Genomic DNA, 17,172 nt, shown 5'->3' with positions numbered 1-17,172 from the left:
TTGGCACTTCCAGTGAAATCAAATCACGATTTCATATCTCACAAGGATTCCCACAAATTCAAGGGCTAGGGCACATTTAATAGATACATTTTTGGAATATTGCACAATAGAAACATATAAAATGGCATACTGATAAGGACAAAGGCCGAAGATAATAGTCAATAATCATCCTCACAAGATAATTTCGTTCTTGAAGCTGCGGCTGAGCTCCTTGTGCGGCAGTACTATACTGTTCAGCAGGATCTTTTCGGCGGGGACTTGCACGAAACAGCCTGCAAATAGTGGTTCATTTAAATAAAGGGTCTTACACTAGTTAAATGTACATACCCAGGATGGTAATCGAAGGATTCAACTTGCCCTCATTGTTGAACAGCGGTGGGTTTTCCATTTTGGCAAAGGGCTTATTGGGATCCGGATCACTGGGTGTGCCCTCGACACGTGCCCAAGCCCCAATGGTGGAACCCCTGCCCACAATCGAGTGCAGGACGAGCGTGTGGTCCAGAATTTGAGCCTGCTCCAGAACAATCGATTCGCGGATGCGCACACCAGGTCCAACTGTCACTCCAGGTCCTATGGCCACATTCGGCCCCAGCTTGTAGTTCAAACAAGGGGAAAATTAAAAAGGAAATAGAATATAATCGAACTTATAAAAGATCCAAGCTACCTAGCTCAAATTCTGTATGTTTATTACTTGAAGTTTCCATAACTCATAACTTATTCAGTTTATGAAAGTTTGTCTGTATATACAAGATACCTTAATGAAATCAATATGTACTCGAGAAATAAACAAATTAAATTATAAACAGAAGAGACATTTCGTTAGATAACATGTTCTTTTCTGAATATATATACCTATACTGTAAAAATATATTTACATAGTTAAGCAAAAAACGAACACTTCCTTAATTGTAATATACTTACCACAGCGCTGTGATGAACGGTGGCGCTGGGATGAACATAGACATCCGGAAACACGGTGCATATTAAGCTGCCATCGCCTTCTCCGCGTTTGGTTCCCACATTGGCTAATCTCTCCGGATGCGTTTTCTTGTACAAGCCCAGGTAATGACGATTCGCGTAGATGGCGGATCCGGCGGTCTTCAGTTGGGACCACCAATTGGGCACTGGCATGGCGAAGAGTTTATCGGTGCCCGCCAGCGGAGTGAGCACTTCCTGCTCCCACTTGATGTGGCCCTGCTCCCGACCATTTCCATTTCCATTGCCATTGCTGAATCCGTGGCAGCCGTACTCCTGACCCCGCGAGTGGAAAATCTGCGCCAGCACGGTGAATATATCCATGGAGCAGACATACACTCCGCAGTTAATGAAGGTGGACACATAGGAGCTGGGCTTCTCCACATAATGGGACACAGCTCCGCTGTTCCGATCGAAAACCAGGCATCCGTAGTGCAGCGATTGCTGGCGCGTTGCTTCCGTGGACATGATAGTCACCAGTGCACTCGATGGACGCTTCTCGTGGAAGCCACACAGTTCCTGCAGCGGAAAATCGGCGCAAACATCTCCATTCAGAACGAAAAAGGCTCGGGGATTTCCAGCTCTTATTTGATCTCGGAAGTGATACATTCCACCGGCAGTTCCCAAGGCAGTGAACTCCTGCAGGTATCTAGAAATAGGGACACGTCATGTTTGGGTATACGATAGTACTTCAGGGAAATCTTATCTTTTTACCATAAAAAACTTATATTTTCTTGTTATTGATCGGTTTGTTAGATCCTGACCAAGTGGAGCTAATTATGGGGTTTGGGGTTTGGAAGAGTACTTCAGGACTTTTGGAACCTTTTTTCTATCTAGCATTTAGAGTATCTTTGTTATATTTATAGATAAGTGAATGATGACTGGTTCTAAATAATGTAAAGCTTGTTAACTATGGGTTGGTAGACCTGCGGGGCACTCCTAGAACCTTCACTCCCACCTGGACAACAACAACATTCATTTGTATATGCTCACCTGATGTTGATGTTGCTGCTGCTGTACAGGGCCTGCATGTCGCCGACGAATCCCTCCATCTGGGTTTGCGGGTAATAGCCAATGATCAGGATCTCCCGCAGATCGGGGAGCTGGGCACAGGCCTCAATATGATGGGCGATCAAAGGACGACCGGCCAGCGGAAAGAGGGGCTTGGGCGTGTCCAGCGATAGGGGGCGGAAGCGGGTGCCCTTCTGGGGGCCCCCGATCAGGATAACGGCCTTTAGCATGGTGTGCGTGCAGCGGACTGATGTGACTAATGGCGATCGATCAATTCGTGGCCGATTCGCAAGATATATTTTTTTTTCTGTTTACGTTGCCAGCTAGAAAATATTCGGTTTTGAACAGCTGATTGCGCTAACAGCACTTGGAATAACTGATAACGAACTTAACAGCACACCTTGTTTTCGCTGTTAACTTTACAGATTCTGTTATCCAGACGTATTGTTTTGAACTGCGTATTTGTATGTATTTAAACATGTATTGATTGGTAAATTATGAATTTATAAGAGATGGTGTTGCCTAAAAAGCTCTAAAATTTTTATTAACAACTACAACATAATAACCAGGAATTTCTTCCTAAAATGTCTCCAATATATATTAAAATTTAAGAAATTGAACTGATTTTTTTAAACCCAATTTAAGTTTATGAAATCATGCCTAGCAATTTATATATTTAAAACTGAGTACAAATTAACTATCACCTTTGCAACAACAGATTAAAACATGCAATTTTAACAACTAATTAATGTTTCGTGAAAACAACAATTTTTGCCAATTTGGTTTTAATACAAGAGTATGTATTAAAAAGTAATAATAACTTTTAGTAAGTTTTCATTAAAACTAAAAAATAAAAACAGATTTCAAATAAATATTTATTTTTGGCAATGGTGTTTTTGGGCAATTGTTTCGAGTGTGCACTGTATCTTCGCTGAACGACTGTCACCTTACAGCCCTGGAACGACCTGGCTATGGGCAAACTCCAGTTATCTTTGCCCAACACTGAATTGATTTTCCAGCTTTTGATATTGAACAATTCGATTTTAATCTATTTTATACAACGAAAACCATTTAATAAATGTCTTTAAATACACGATAAGAACAAAGGTGAAGAAGCACTGAATCTATGGATAATATGAATACCAATACTCTGGAGGTTGCAGCAATACGAATCAGTGTTGTGGGGTAGCTCCTCGAATCCAATTGAATCCCGGGAATTAGCGCACCAGATCCTCTGGATTGAACATGCCGCGGGCGCGACGCAGAATGGAGTCCTTACTGGCGTCGTAAGGATGGTCCTTCGAGGGAATCTCGAGGACCGCGGGAACGGGCGACGTGTGGGCATCGATCACGTGGCGAATGAGCTCCGCGCAGTTCTGGTTTATCAGGATGATGTCGATGTCGTCTCGCTTGAGGAACCGCTTAAAGCAATCCTCCAGCTCGCTGACGGCCGTGTTTTTGTCCACGACCATGAAATTGGGGTGGCGGTTCTTGTTGATCTCGCCCACGCCGCCCAGCAGGAATCCCACGCAGGTGTCCTCGTCGCCGATCACGCTGATCAGTTTTCCCTTAATCGCTGAGTGCAGAGCCATTTCCTTAGATTTTTCTGTTCTTTTTCCGGGGAGCGATGTGAACAGCGAAAATAAAACCTGACTTTGGAAAATGTTCGGGTCAGCTGGTCTCTATCACATGACCCACTCGCGCCCAACAGCACTGGAAGGCCGTTAACAGCACAGTGGCATTTCGGTATGTTTAAGGTAGTAGGAAAATACCAAAGTGTAACGGCTCACGCGATAAATACCATTATTGAACTTTAAAATGCTATCAGAAAACTTGCTCTTAATAAATAAAATATTTTATTGATAGTATAATGGTAAAGCCTTTAATTTTGTGAGAGTGACGAATCGCCACTAATTAAAATTAATATGTGTTTAGTTGCATTTATCTTTTTTGCTTGCAATTATTGTTTTTTTAAAGGTATATTTGGTTTCTTATAAGAACTAACCAAATGTGGTCACACTGTTTGTAGAAATTCAAATTAAAAAAATTAAGATTTTTATTGTAGAATAAAAAAACCTAATTTAGTATTATTAACAAATCCAGCCATATTGTTCATATTTATTCAGTTTAATCGAAGAAAGCTTATCGTTTAAAGACCGCACGACATCTCTTTGCAAATCGGGGTTATCACAATATACCACTTGCGGAGTATAAGGTATGGAAATATATATATTCTCGATCAGGATCAAAGGCCGAGTAAAAAATTAAAATTGATTTTTCTTTAAGAAGAGCTAAATTATTCTCCTTATATCTTTATTCTTATATTCTCTAACAGTTAAAACGTTTATATTAATACATAAAAATATTCATTTTATTTCTGAAAATTCATAGAAAAACATTTCTTAGCAGCAACCAAAAGCTGATAAGCTTTGGACACGACTTAAGCTTGGAATCATCTTGCGCTGGACTTTTAGTTGATTTAAATACCTTCGCCCGGAATGACGACGGCAGCAGTTTGGATTATTTTTGTCGGTTTGGTAAGCCATGGATCCCCCTTGTTTCTCGAGGAGGATTGCGGAATTACAAACGAACTTGTAGCAAAAATAAATCACGGAAAAGCTGCGGGGATCCTTCAAAATCCCTGGATGGCACTAATTAAAACACAGGAGGATTTTATCTGTGGAGGAACGATAATTACCAAACGTTAGTACTTGAAAGATCACCTTGGTAGTGACTATTCTTAAGCACCTCTATTTCAGGATTTGTCTTGACGGCTGCGCATTGTCTTTGCGAGACCCAGGATTGCAGTACGACGCGTACGGGGCTGTAAGTTGATCCTTGAGGAGCCTTCCCTTCTCAAAGTGAGGCAAAGATAATAACCGGCAGTTACTTTACAGCATTGCTCGCCTGGGAGAGTATAACCGATCATCGGAAATTGATTTCGCGCATACGTATGAAGACTTCCCTGTGGAGCAGTATTACAAACACAAGGGTTTTCGAATGAAGAACCACTTGAACGACATAGCTCTGCTCAAATTACAAGGAACTATCGAGTACAAACGCCAGATTCGACCGATTTGCATTCTTGTGGACAGCAGAAAGAAATCGGATGTGGATAGAATTCCGATGTTCACCGCAGTCGGTTGGGGATACACGGAAAAGGGAAATCTAAGCGATGTGCTTCAAACTGTCAATATAAACCGAATCCCCAAAGCCGATTGCAACAAAATCTTCTGGGACAACATGGGTGACACACAGATCTGTGGTGGCACAGGAACTGGAAAGGACACTTGCAAAGGAGACTCCGGAGGACCCTTGTATTCCAACGCCTTGTATGGAGACACATGGCGCAGAACCCAACTGGGAATCATTAGTTACGGAGCCGACAGGTGTGGCGGAATAGGCGTATACACCGATGTAATGAGTTTCGTCGACTTTATAGTGCAAACTGTCATGGAACACGACATTACCGTCCTAGTTCCGAAGATTAAACTGCTGGATGCAGGCTGCTTGGACAGCGAAACACCATCCGGAGCAGCTACTTTTCCGTGGTTGGCTGAGATCTACTTGGACTCTTTTCTCATTAATTACGGAACCCTCATCACCGACCGTTTGTACATTTCATGATTTACTTGCCTGAGTTGACAAAACTCATATTTCTTCCAGGTTTCATGCTGACCACTGCCCAGTTAGTACCCAGTGACGGGCCATTGTAAGTGCCTTTATTTTACCAATAAGTCCGTAATGTCATTTCATTTACTATTCAGGCAGGTTCGATTGGGAGGCGACAAGGTGGCCTATAAGGTCAAGGCTGTGCACAAGCATCCTGATTTCGTGAGTTTGAGTGAAAACGATATTGCCGTGATTGAATTGGAGCACAAAGTGAACTACACTGGTAAGTGTGGGAAAACATGAACCAATCACTGATACTAAACCCAGAAAATATGAATGAAATATTAATTAATTAGTTAATTACCAAAAACTAAGTTGTTTTAACAATGTTCTTTTATTAAATATCTCTTTGTATAGCTCAAATTAAGCCCATTTGCCTGCCATCACTGACCAACAAAATGGAGCAGGAGAAGTTCCAGAAAAGAGCTAATCTGGCGAAAAACCTCCGTGTCGTCGGCTGGGGCAGGAAAACTTCAACGTCGGTTCAGCGGGTCGATTCCAACAAGTGCTATAAGGTGGACCACCAGGACATCGGAAGCAAGCAGATCTGCGTGGCCCATCCCAACTCCAATACACTGAACGTGGGCAGTGGCAGCCCGTTAGTCAAGCCCCTTGACCACGGAAAAAGCAAAGCATTCACTCTCGTCGGTTTGGCCAGTTTCGGAAGACGAGAATTCGTTTCTCAGGATGTCTACACTAATGTCTTAAGCTATTTGGATTGGATCGGCGCTTTGGTAAAGCAATAGAGAGATCTCAGATCTCGGTCAAAAGACTTTAAATAAATTATCTACAAAAAACTTAGTCGTTTAATTCGCCATTTAATTAGACAGACTTGGAATCACCTACAGGTCAAGAGCTCGGGAATTTTGCCACATTTATAATCTAAAAGAGACGAGATAGGCTGAGAAGATGAATAATTCGACCCTCTGTGTCAATGTGTTTGAAATCAAATTCATTGGGAATTTTAGCTATAATGGTTCAAAGCAAACAAAAGGGCTTGTATTATTTTTGGTTTTAAATCACCGTTTCTTTTATCCAATTGATGTAACTCTTAATATTTGTAAAAACGATAAGGCCATTCCTAACAAGGCTTATTTGGCCAACTAGAAGGTATCTATCGACACCTTTGACATTTTGAAATGAACCTAGAACTGAACCAGGCTTGTCATAAATAAAATCGCTAGGTTTCTCGACACAAAATTCACTAGATTCAACTGGAACTCGAATGACTCTGGAGCAAATGGAACTGTCGATGCGGCTTAGATTTACTTTTCGAACTCCGATTTGATTATTTCTGTTTGCAACGAAAAGTGCAGTCAATGTCCTTGGGGTTTTTGGGTTCAATCCAATGCAGATCGGTTTCACAAGATCTACAAGTAAAAGACTTAATTAGACGTACGAAGTGATCCAATCTAAATTTTGATTACTTGAATTTGGCATCTTCTCAGTAAGTTTAAGCAAAGCAATATTGTTCTTCATTGATCCTGATAAATGTGTGAATTGGGGATGCTTGCGGATGGATTCAACATTAAAGCTCTGATGATATCTTGTTTCCACTTTGCTGTAACATAATATTAACAAAATATAAACATAATATTAACATTATATTTCATTAATCATAATCAAATTAAATTTTTAGTGGGGATGCATAAAAGTACTACTTACATTGGTGTGGCTTCTGTGGGAAGGGCGCTTGCAACAGTTACGACAAATTCTATAGAATTTTAAACCAATATAAAAGGGAGCTCTATAGGCTGCTCCATAAACTACTTACGATCTGTAATTAGCGAGCCAGTAAAAGTGTTGTGAAGTAGTGACACCTCCCAAAGGCGCACAATAACTCCGCCGGTCCAATTGCTACTGCACTGCTCGAACAAAAGCTCCTCCTCCTCCTCTCTGGCTCCGAAACCGCTCACAATATTACCTATCCAGTCCTTAAAGGCCAATACATCCGTATGGACCGAACCGTCATAGCTCATGATCCCAAACTGTGCGGTGATCATTCTCCCCCGGTAATTTAAACTGACCGCCAGTGGACCTCCGGAATTGACTACCCCTTCAGCAGTGCAAATAACTCCTCTTTGTCGACATTCCTCCGACTTTCGCCGAGTTACAAAGCTAGTCTGCAGTCCGAAATCCGATTTACCCCAGCCAATGGCCTCCAAAGTTGGGACTTTTTCCGGGCTTATCCAATCATCCAAAGTTATACATATTGGCAGGATATGAGCTGCACACAAAATAATCAAATAGGTTAATAGAATGGAACAAAAGACGAATGTTAAAAAATAAATGGGGAAAAAAAATTTAATTTTTGTTTATTTTCTTACCCTTATAACTTACTGCAGTTTCCAATCTCAGCAGACCTAAATTACTTGTAAAATCTGTAAAATTTCGATGGACTATAGCCTCCTTCACATTATATGATTCCACATCTCTGCATTGCGAATGAAGGCACAATCTGTCGCTCTCTCCCAAATGCACAAACCTAGGACATCAGGACATCGGAGTACAAATGTAGCCAATATCAGAATGGTACTTACAGTGTTTTCTGATGTTCAATGCAATGAGCTGCGGTAAGGACAAATTCTAAGGGAAATGATTCTTAGAATGTGTCATAAGCATAAATGTTATTTGACTCACGTCTGTGGATAAGTGTTCCAGCGCAAACAAATCCCGTGGTGTTGTGTATGCTTGCCATCCAAGGAGCACTGTGCCCACTGCGTACTTTTGAGCCAATCTCCGCCTGGCCGACGCACTTTTCATCCAGGAGTTGAGATAATCCCTCGTGGCAGAGCACCAATGCGAACAGAGCCAACGAAATCATGGCGGACATCATTCCGAGCGAATATAAGCCAAGTGACTGATTGCAAAGTACAAAATTCGTTCAAAAGAACAGATAGTGAGGCTTATCAGCACAGCTAAAGCTTATAATAAATAAATAATACGGATTATTCGCCTGAACAGGGGCTTACTGGAAAAATATACAAGTTGAGCGTGCAAGGATATTTTTTCTTTTAATCGTATACTATTAGTAACGATATTCTTATTACCGACCCATCGTAAATATATGATATAAATATGTGAATTGTGAAAACTTTCATCACCAATTGAAAACATGAGTAGCCTCGAAAAATAATTAAAGAAGAATAAGATGCTTTTAGATACTTGAGCAATTCCCACCCAAAGGTCGAGTCGAGTATTTCTGGACTGCAGCTGAGTTTACCGGGTCATCCAAGTTAATGCAGATCGGACGGTTTAGAGCTGTAGACCAGTACGCAAGTAACAAAAAATTTTAAAAATAAATTTCATCTTACGATTAAACGGCACTTCCCTGTCGAGTTTTAACAGACCTATATCGTTCTTCAGTCTCGAATAAGAAAACTGCAGATGGATTATAGCCAAGCTCACATTATATGCGTCCGCATCACTGCACGATCTGTTGTATTCTCCCACATGAACGGACCTAAGCCAAGATATTCAAATCAGCAAAAGTCATACAAACAAGATCTAAGTGGTACTTACACATTTCCCTGTCCGTATAAACAATGAGCAGCTGTAAAGACGAAGCCTAGAAAAAGTTAAAGTTTATATATGGGTTCTTTGAAATAATTCTCGTCTTACGGTTAGTAATGAGAGTTACACCGCAAAAAAAAAAAATCCCGGTTTCATTGTACAAGCTCGCCGACTGGTCGGCTAAAAGTTAAGCCAACCTCCGACTTGCTCTCTCATCTTTCATACAGAAGGCGGACTAATCCTCCGCGGCAGAGTACCAATGCGATCAGAGCTAAGGTAAGTTTCGTACCTTTGCATCTGAGTTAAGCTTAAACTGTGAAAAATATACACATAGCATTTGTGTGTTGTTTCTCGAAATTAAGAAATACAAACATTTAATTCAAATTATATTGTCCAGCTGAATTAGTATTTTTAAGCAGGCTGTCATAAAAATATAATTTTAGTATTTTTCAACCCGCATGGCTTTTTTTATCGCTCGCGGCTGGTCACACTGTGATTCAAGCAAGAAGCAGCACGCGGCGCAGAAATTTGCCAATAATTTTCGCACCTCCCTCGAAAGCGTCGCAAGAGGAGGCGTCGTGAGATGGCAATGGCAACGGGAGCAGGATCTGGTTCAGGAACGGGAGCAGGTGCGTCCGTGGAGCAGCTGGTGGCCCAGACACTGCAGGCGGCCACCAATCCGAGCCACGAGATCGTCCAAAAGGCGGAGGCGCAGCTGCGCGAGTGGGAGCAGCAGCCGGGCTTCTTTCCCACAATTGCCCGGCTGAGCATGCGGCGGAGTGATGGCGTTGGAGGCGTCGACGGCCAGTCCTCCGCCTCCTCATCCGCGGCTGACTCAGAGGTGAAGGTGCGCTGGATGGCGGCCGTATACCTGAAGAACGGCGTGGAGCGCTACTGGCGGCCCAATTCGCGGCAGGAGCTGCCCGCCGAGCAGAAGCAGCAGATCCGGGAGGTCCTGCTGCGTCACTACGACGCGGAGGAGGTGCCCCAGGTGGCCCTGCAGATAGCCGTGCTCCTGGGCCGGCTGGCCCGCACAGACTACCCGCGCTTCTGGCCCGAGCTGCTGCCCACGCTGATGAAGCAGCTGCAGGCCTGCAACGCGGAGGCGGGGGCGGCGGACTCTGCAGCCCTGCAGCAGCGCATCCTCATCGCCCTACATTATGTCCTTAAGGCCTTGGCCTCCCGCCGACTGATGGCCGAGCAGCGAGCCTTCGAGGAGCTGGGCTCACAAATCTTCGGCTACTTGGCCTGGGACGTCTGGGCACCACTCACGGCCCGCTTCTTGCAGCTCGTCCGCAAGGAGGAGGCACTCGCTCTCAATGCCCTGCAACGCGCCTATGTAGTGATGAGATCCCTGCGCAAACTGGTGGTTTACGGCTGTGCCAAGCCGTACAAGTCCACCGACCACATGAACTTCGTGGAGCAGCTGTTCCAGCGGCTTCGCCAGTGCCTCGAACTGCGCTACGAACTGAGGTTGGGTTCGGCCACGCCCGGCACCGCCACGATACTCGCTGAACTAGAGCGTTTTGTGATCAAGATGATGAAGACCCTCAACGAACTGATGGAGCGGCACTCGGTCTCCTTTGCGCGGTTCGTACCTGTGGCCCTGGAGTTCAGCTTCCACTATGTGTTCCACGAGGGCACAGGCCTCATCTTCGACGCCGGCGATCGCATCAACTTTAGCAACTTTGCCATTCAGGCGCTGAATATGCTGAAGGGCATCATGCTGAGCGGCAACGATAGCATCAGTGCCCCGCCCGAGGGCGGACCCTCCGTAGAGGATGAGCTGCTGGCCAATGCCGCCCAGAGCCACGCCAAGTTCTTCACGGCGGAGAGAGTCACGTACATCTGCGAGAAGATCGTGACGCACTACTTCCTGCTCACCCAGCAGGAGCTGGAGGAGTGGCAGCAGGACCCGGAGGGCTATGACCAGGACGACGGCGGTGGCGACGCCTGGAAGTATGCGCTGCGGCCCTCCGTGGAGACCCTCTACTTCACCTGCTTTACGCAGCACTCGCAGGTGATGATCCAGGAGGTGCTCCGCTTTGTGAGGCGCGCCCAGCAGCTGCAGCTCACCCCCGAGTCCGATCTAAAGGCCATCCTGCTGAAGGACGCCATCTATAATGCCGTGGGCCAGGCCGCCTTCCATTTCTTCAACAAGCTCGACTTTGGCGCCTGGCTCACGTCACAGCTGCTGGCGGAACTACGCGTGGACGCGCCCAACTTCCGCATCCTGCGTCGCCGCATCATCTGGCTGGTGGGCCATTGGGTGGGCGTGCAGCTGCCCCGGGAACTTCGTCCCCTGGCCTACGAGGCCTGCCTGCACCTCCTCCGTCCGCAGGAGGACATGCCCACGCGGCTAGCTGCCGCCAGGACCCTGAATCTGCTGATCGACGACTTCGAGTTCATGCCGGAGGCCTTCCACCCCTACTTCCCATCCCTCTTCGAGGCCCTCTTCCTGCTGCTTCACGAGGCCGCCGAGTGCGACACCAAGATCGTGGTGCTGGGCACGATGACGCTGCTCGTGGAGAAGATGAGCGAGTATATAGAGCCGCAGGCGCTGCAGTTCATCGCCTATTTGCCGCTCCTGTGGCGCGAGAGCGAGGAGTACGATCTGCTGCGCTGCGCCATCATCGGCACCCTCGAGCAGCTGGTCCGCACCATCCGTGATGTTCCAGAGCCCATGAAGCCCTTCCTCTACAGCGTCATCGAGTTGAGCACTGACCTTCAGGTGAGCGGTGGTTTTACTTACTGACATTAAGTTAGGGTTTCTTAAACAGTTAAGAGTTTAATTTTCACTTTATTCTAATAGGATTTTATTAAATTATTTCGTTTTTTATTTTTTTGAACAAAAATCCATTTCGATTTGGGGTCAAATCGTAATTATAATCAGTTAAAGTCCATTCGTTTTAAGAACTTTGAAGTCTTTCTGTATGCACAACGAAATTGAGTTGTGAACTTTACAATGTATTTACCACCAAAAAAATCATTAAAATTTAGAATGCAAAAATTAATATAATAAAGAGGCATTTAGATATATAAATAGATTACTTTTCTTATTATAAGTTCCTCTTAACAAAATGAAGCAACAACAGTTGAATTTGGGAATTTACGTTATTGATTTTTAAAACAATTATTTCAATGTCTAGGTTATCAGTATAAAGCAACGAAATAATGTTTTCGTGTCATTTTAAAGCTAAATGAATGACAGAGGTCGTTAATTCCCAAGAACTGTGTATTTCCCAAGATAGACAAGACTTTTAGAATCACACTGCTTAGTTTCCATACCAGCGAATGACACCCAGGATCCACTTTGTTAAGGCTAGGACATCTGTGTAGACGGCTGGGCCGCGACACTCGTAGTGGCCATAGCTTACGATACCGAACTGAATGGTGCGGGTAATCTCACCTTTTGACATTTTGTGCACTAGTGGACCGCCAGAGTCACCAGTGCATGTGTCCCCATTCGTCCGACCCGCACATATCTGACCCCATTCCACAGGAGTCTCTAAGTATCGCTCGCACTCGGCTGGGTCGAGCCTAGAAAGGATTATTGTCTGCAGGACAGTGGGGAAATTCTTGCGGTCGGTTTTGCCCCAGCCCGTGGCCTCGTAGGTGGGACTTTCGGCGGCATGGGCGGGATTCAGAAGCAGGCAAACCGGTCTGATGTAAACTGCAAGGTAGATTGATATTATCGTCCAGATGTTAAGATCATAAATGGTAGTAAGGTCTTGCAATTTTATACCTTATATATCTTATATATTATAACTACTTTTTGAAGTCTTTTCGATTCAGAGATTTAAAACAAAAATATTTTTTTTCAAAAAATGCATTAAAAAAAAAAAACGGAAATGAAAACGTACCTAAACACATCCATTCAGAGATATTTTTTCTTACCTTTATATTCGACAATTCTGTTAAGTTTAAGCAAACCTATGTCGTAGCTTTCGCCTGGTTCTTCACCATACAATTTATGTTTCAAGATCAACTTAACACCGTACTCCTCGCACGGAGTTATGCAAACATGCTCTCTGCTATTTTTCAATGCCATTGTATCGTACACCCCAAGGTAAACAATGCTGTATTAAAGGATATGTATAGGTTGAGGCTCACCTTTAATTGGTAATCTGTACTTACTCTATACTGCGGAATTGCAGACAGTGCGCTGCAGTCAGCACGAACCCTAGAAAAAAGAGGATTTTCTGTAACTAAAGATTCGAAACATTTTGCAATCACAAACTTTTGGTGATTAACGTGCCGGCACAAGCTAGAGTCGAGTTCATTTTTAGATACGCCATCCACGGATTCGCGCCGATTTTAGCATTTTGACCTCCTTGAATTCTACTTGTCGACGAAGGGATTCCGCAATTAGGTTCCAAAAACTGGGCTCCTAGTCCCTGTCCCAGACTTGTAAGGCAGTAGAAAAAAAAAATCCACTCTGATAACATCTTTGCATTACGTTCATCGCCTCTGATTGTTCAGCTCCTATTAAATCGCTCCCTAGAAATACTCTTAACAACTAAATATATTCATTTTTTCTGGGAGAGTGCTAAAAATGTGAAAAAAAGTTGATAATAATTTACCTATCAGTTTTGTATACCCTTGCAATAAGTACTACAATTTTCTCAGCGGCAATAGAAAAGATCCGTAATTATGCTTCGTTGATTTTCTACATGTGCTCATTTCGAAGTTCAAAGGTTTTTTTTAAGATTATTAAAATACATTTCTCAATTTATTTTAAATAGCTATTTAACGTATGTGGTTTCAAAATAATGCATTAAACCATTAAAGTTTTACAATAGTCGGTATAGAAATGAAACTACAACGTGTAGGGGTGATATTATTTAGTACAGAATTATTACTTATACTTTATTTCTGTCTGTTGTTTATTTTTACTTTGTGTGTAGAAACGATCATAGCCCAAAATACTTCCTTTATGGGTGCTTTTCTTGTTTATGTCTCAATTTTAACGATTATATTTAAGGAATAATGATGTGTCTTTGGAGTCTAATAAAAAGAAAACGATTTATGAACTTATTAATTTTAAAAATAGATTTTGTCCTTGAAAATATCGCTAATTAACTCTGATTCACCCACAGCAACACTCACATGTCTACCTCATCGAGGACGGGATTATGCTCTGGCTGGCGGTGATTGGAAACTCGACTGCGCTGACGCCGGAGCTGCTGGCGCTGTGCGACCACCTGCTGCCCATCATCGAGATGTCGTCGGAGAACCTGCGCACCGTGCTCCAGCTGATCCACGCCTACATCCTGCTGGACGCGCAGGCCTATCTGAGCCGCTACGGCGAGGGATTCGTGGCGTACTGCGTGCGCTCCTTCGAGGACATTCGAGTGGAGGGCATCATCGCCATGCTGCGCATCTTCGAGACGTGCCTGAAGACGGACGCGGCGATGGGACTGCGGCTGGTGCGGCCCGCACTTCCCTTCGTCTTCCAGCAGGTGTACCTCAAGCAGGAGTACCCGATGACCATGGGATGGTACCTGACCATCGTGGCCCGCACCCTGCTGATCGACCAGTCCGTCTTCATGTCGGTGGTGCAGCAGCTGCCCCAGGCGGATGCCCTGGCCCGAATTTTGGACGTGTGGATCGAGATGTTCCCCATGGTGCCGGACACGCACGCCGAGAAGCGCAAACTATTCTGCCTGGCCTTCGCCTCGATCTTCGGGAGCAACGAGCTGCTGCTGGCCCGCCTGCCCCACATCCTGCAGCTGGTGGACGAGACGCTGGGCGAGGTGATGGACAAGCAGTACGCTGCCGCCGAGGAGGGCGCCTCGAAGACCACGCCCCGCTTCTACGACTCGTTGGTCATCCACGACGAGCACGAGCTGGACGAACTGCAGCAGCAGCTGGGCAGTGGTGGCGGCGGGGGCGTCAGTGAGGACTTTCACGCCAAGAGCTTTCCGGCGAAGACCTACCACGACGACCGCCATCGGCAGCTGGTGCTCAAGGACCCCGTCTACAAGATCCCGCTCACCGAGTATCTCAAGTGGCAGCTGCAGTCGCTGCAGGCCCAGCTGGGCTCCCAGCGCTACGAGCAGCTGCTGTGCTCGGTGGTGCCCGAGGTGCTGGAGCGGATCACAATGTACATAGAGCAAACGGTGCCCAAGGCGTGCGTGGTGTGCGCGGGATCCGGCTCTGGGTCGGGATCGGGAGCGACTGCGGACGACACGCTCGCCGAGCAGGTGGAGTCCGGCTGATCCCGGACTGCTGTGCTTCAAAAGCTTTCTACGCTAAGTTATTAATGTATTTTGTATTGAAATTATATATTTTTAATTGTTAAAAATCGTATGTTTTAGTTTCGGTGGCCTAATCCACTGCTGGTCTCCGTTCCATCTTCCCACGGAGCAGCGTACGAATGGTTTCGTCCTTTTGCTGCAGCTTGTGGCGCAACTTGTCCATCTCCTCGACGTTCCGGGCGTGCAATCCCCGCAGCTGCGACTCCTTGTGCTGGACAAGCACTTCCAAACGGCGCACTGCCTCGTAGGTGTCCCGCACCTCCGCCTGCCCTGCCTCCAGCTTTTGAGCCCATTGCAAGGCCATCCTCAGACGAGCCTTTAGCCGGTCCCGGCCATGTTTGGCCTTCTCCGTGCTACGGACGAGTGAAGCCGCCCTGGCAGTGGTTGCCAGCAGCTGCTCTTTTAGCGAGGATTGCTCCCTGGCGTGCTCCTGCCGCAACTGCTCGAGCAGGGCCTTGCACTGATGCAGTGCCTCCGATTCGGCTGGCACAGGGGCAGCAACTGGAACTGCTGCTGCGGCTGCGGCTGCTGCAGTACTTTTTAGAGCGGCCAATTCCGATTTGGTGCGGGCATAGGCCGCCTGCAAGTGGTCCATGTCCAGGAGCAGCGTCTGAGTCCGCTGCTCGTAGCAGTGCATCACCTCCACCAGCTTCTCCTTGGCCAAATCGGTCTTGCGGGTCTGGGCCTCCGCTTTGGAGCGGCACACGCCCAACTGTGCCTGCAGGCACACCCGCTCCTCGCGCCAGCCGCCGAGATCGCGACGCAGTTGCTCCTGGGACTGCAGCTGGGGGGACTGTGTTCAAATGGGTTTTTGGTAAGAAATTTGGATTAACCCGCTCACCAACTTGGTATTCTCCTCCAGAGCGCGCTTCAGTTCCCCTGTGAAGTGTTCAAACTCCGTGTTGAACTGAGCCAACAGGGCATCCTTGTCCCTCAGAGACTCGTCGTAGGCCTGCAGGAGTGGACCCAGCGTGTGAGTGGGCAATGGCAGACAGGATGCCGATTTAGAATTGGCTGCTTTGGCTGCTCCTCCTCCCGCAGGAAGATCCTCCCCGTGGCGCCTCTGATCCTGGTAGCTTTCGATCTGCACATTCAACCTAAAGACGAGCGTTTTCAGCATGTCCACATCGCTGGACAGAGTGCGATTCTGGGCGAGAACTGTGTTCAGGCGCTGGTTAAGTTGCTGGCAGCGAGAGCAACTGGCTACCTGCTGCTCTGTCTCAGCCAAACGCCGCTCCAGCTGGCCACTATCCTGGCGCAGCTGCTCGTTCTCCTTGGCAAACTGGTCATTGTACCGATGCAGAGTGGCCAATCGCTGGACGAGCTGCTCCAATTGCTGTTCCTTGGCCTGCAACTGAATTGAGTTTTTAAGGGCAGGTCATCAGGGGTTCCATTGGGTGCCTTACCAGCGTATGGAAGGAGCGCTCCTTCCGGCGATCCTTGTGCCCGGTAGTGCCCGAGTTGTCCTGCCGCTGATGCTTTAGTTCCGCCTCCACGCTGCGCGAACGACGGTTAAAGTTGCCCGACAGGGTCTGAAGGACCTTCCGGTTCCGCTTGGGCTGCTGCTTCTGCTCCTCCGGATCCGGCTGATCCAAGTCCGTGATCATCACATTCCGCGTGCTCATTGTGACAGCTGTGCTCGCACCAATCCTGACACTTTCTGCCCGGACTGCTTGTAAACAAAGCCGAAACCACACCCCTTCCAGTAACCCGTGTCCTGGCCGCGTTGCCATGGCTTCCG

The 17,172-nt window shown here is 46.2% G+C and overlaps 7 protein-coding genes across 16 annotated transcripts; 2 read left to right on the top strand and 5 right to left on the bottom strand.

Annotated features, from left to right (window-relative positions):
* Window positions 1-29: 29 nt before the first annotated feature.
* Window positions 30-2,387, bottom strand: LOC128256532 (mannose-1-phosphate guanyltransferase alpha). Its single transcript, XM_052986952.1, has 4 exons — window positions 1,969-2,387; window positions 922-1,624; window positions 328-592; window positions 30-272 (listed from the first exon to the last, which is right to left on the bottom strand). Exons 1-4 carry the CDS (start codon window positions 2,214-2,216, stop codon window positions 172-174), a joined length of 1,317 nt encoding a protein of 438 aa, XP_052842912.1. The 5' UTR covers window positions 2,217-2,387; the 3' UTR covers window positions 30-171.
* A 619-nt stretch (window positions 2,388-3,006) lies between these two features.
* LOC128256414 (V-type proton ATPase subunit F 1) lies at window positions 3,007-3,697 on the bottom strand. Its single transcript, XM_052986756.1, has one exon. The coding sequence runs from the start codon at window positions 3,576-3,578 to the stop codon at window positions 3,204-3,206; it is 375 nt and encodes a 124-aa protein (XP_052842716.1). The 5' UTR covers window positions 3,579-3,697; the 3' UTR covers window positions 3,007-3,203.
* A 354-nt stretch (window positions 3,698-4,051) lies between these two features.
* LOC128256563 (polyserase-2) lies at window positions 4,052-6,459 on the top strand. Of its 4 annotated transcripts, none has more exons than XM_052987017.1 (7): window positions 4,052-4,201; window positions 4,378-4,689; window positions 4,746-4,812; window positions 4,884-5,596; window positions 5,653-5,698; window positions 5,754-5,881; window positions 6,016-6,459. In XM_052987017.1, the coding sequence occupies exons 2-7, from the start codon at window positions 4,485-4,487 to the stop codon at window positions 6,402-6,404; spliced, it is 1,548 nt and encodes a 515-aa protein (XP_052842977.1). In that variant the 5' UTR covers window positions 4,052-4,201; window positions 4,378-4,484; the 3' UTR covers window positions 6,405-6,459. The 4 variants fall into 4 exon arrangements, with proteins under 4 accessions (XP_052842977.1, XP_052842980.1, XP_052842978.1 ...); XM_052987020.1 differs by having other exon boundaries at window positions 4,059-4,201; window positions 4,461-4,689; XM_052987018.1 differs by having other exon boundaries at window positions 4,059-4,201; window positions 4,414-4,689.
* A 39-nt stretch (window positions 6,460-6,498) lies between these two features.
* On the bottom strand, window positions 6,499-9,450 carry LOC128256561 (serine protease 48-like). 7 transcript variants are annotated; one of them, XM_052987008.1, is made up of 11 exons: window positions 9,369-9,402; window positions 9,181-9,211; window positions 8,973-9,121; window positions 8,882-8,919; window positions 8,299-8,518; window positions 8,199-8,244; window positions 7,986-8,143; window positions 7,433-7,885; window positions 7,324-7,372; window positions 7,086-7,219; window positions 6,499-7,028 (listed from the first exon to the last, which is right to left on the bottom strand). In XM_052987008.1, exons 1-11 carry the CDS (start codon window positions 9,385-9,387, stop codon window positions 6,673-6,675), a joined length of 1,653 nt encoding a protein of 550 aa, XP_052842968.1. In that variant the 5' UTR covers window positions 9,388-9,402; the 3' UTR covers window positions 6,499-6,672. The 7 variants fall into 7 exon arrangements, with proteins under 7 accessions (XP_052842968.1, XP_052842969.1, XP_052842970.1 ...); XM_052987009.1 differs by having other exon boundaries at window positions 6,500-7,028; window positions 9,009-9,121; XM_052987012.1 differs by having other exon boundaries at window positions 6,505-7,028; window positions 8,824-8,919; window positions 9,009-9,121; window positions 9,181-9,226; window positions 9,280-9,450.
* A 188-nt stretch (window positions 9,451-9,638) lies between these two features.
* On the top strand, window positions 9,639-15,478 carry LOC128256560 (importin-11). The gene is made up of 2 exons (XM_052987007.1): window positions 9,639-11,902; window positions 14,271-15,478. Exons 1-2 carry the CDS (start codon window positions 9,755-9,757, stop codon window positions 15,390-15,392), a joined length of 3,270 nt encoding a protein of 1,089 aa, XP_052842967.1. The 5' UTR covers window positions 9,639-9,754; the 3' UTR covers window positions 15,393-15,478.
* Window positions 12,389-13,682, bottom strand: LOC128256568 (chymotrypsin-like protease CTRL-1). Its single transcript, XM_052987027.1, has 4 exons — window positions 13,412-13,682; window positions 13,309-13,354; window positions 13,069-13,250; window positions 12,389-12,844 (listed from the first exon to the last, which is right to left on the bottom strand). The coding sequence occupies exons 1-4, from the start codon at window positions 13,617-13,619 to the stop codon at window positions 12,447-12,449; spliced, it is 834 nt and encodes a 277-aa protein (XP_052842987.1). The 5' UTR covers window positions 13,620-13,682; the 3' UTR covers window positions 12,389-12,446.
* On the bottom strand, window positions 15,442-17,164 carry LOC128256562 (protein Cep89 homolog). Its single transcript, XM_052987016.1, has 3 exons — window positions 16,838-17,164; window positions 16,273-16,785; window positions 15,442-16,215 (listed from the first exon to the last, which is right to left on the bottom strand). The coding sequence occupies exons 1-3, from the start codon at window positions 17,162-17,164 to the stop codon at window positions 15,502-15,504; spliced, it is 1,554 nt and encodes a 517-aa protein (XP_052842976.1). The 3' UTR covers window positions 15,442-15,501.
* Between the last annotated feature and the right edge of the window lie 8 nt (window positions 17,165-17,172).

Source organism: Drosophila gunungcola, assembly GCF_025200985.1.
Source record: "Drosophila gunungcola strain Sukarami chromosome 2R unlocalized genomic scaffold, Dgunungcola_SK_2 000020F, whole genome shotgun sequence".
Lineage (NCBI taxonomy): Eukaryota > Metazoa > Arthropoda > Insecta > Diptera > Drosophilidae > Drosophila > Drosophila gunungcola.
Note: the sequence above shows the minus strand (reverse complement) of the source record. Positions and strands in the feature narration are given on the sequence as shown.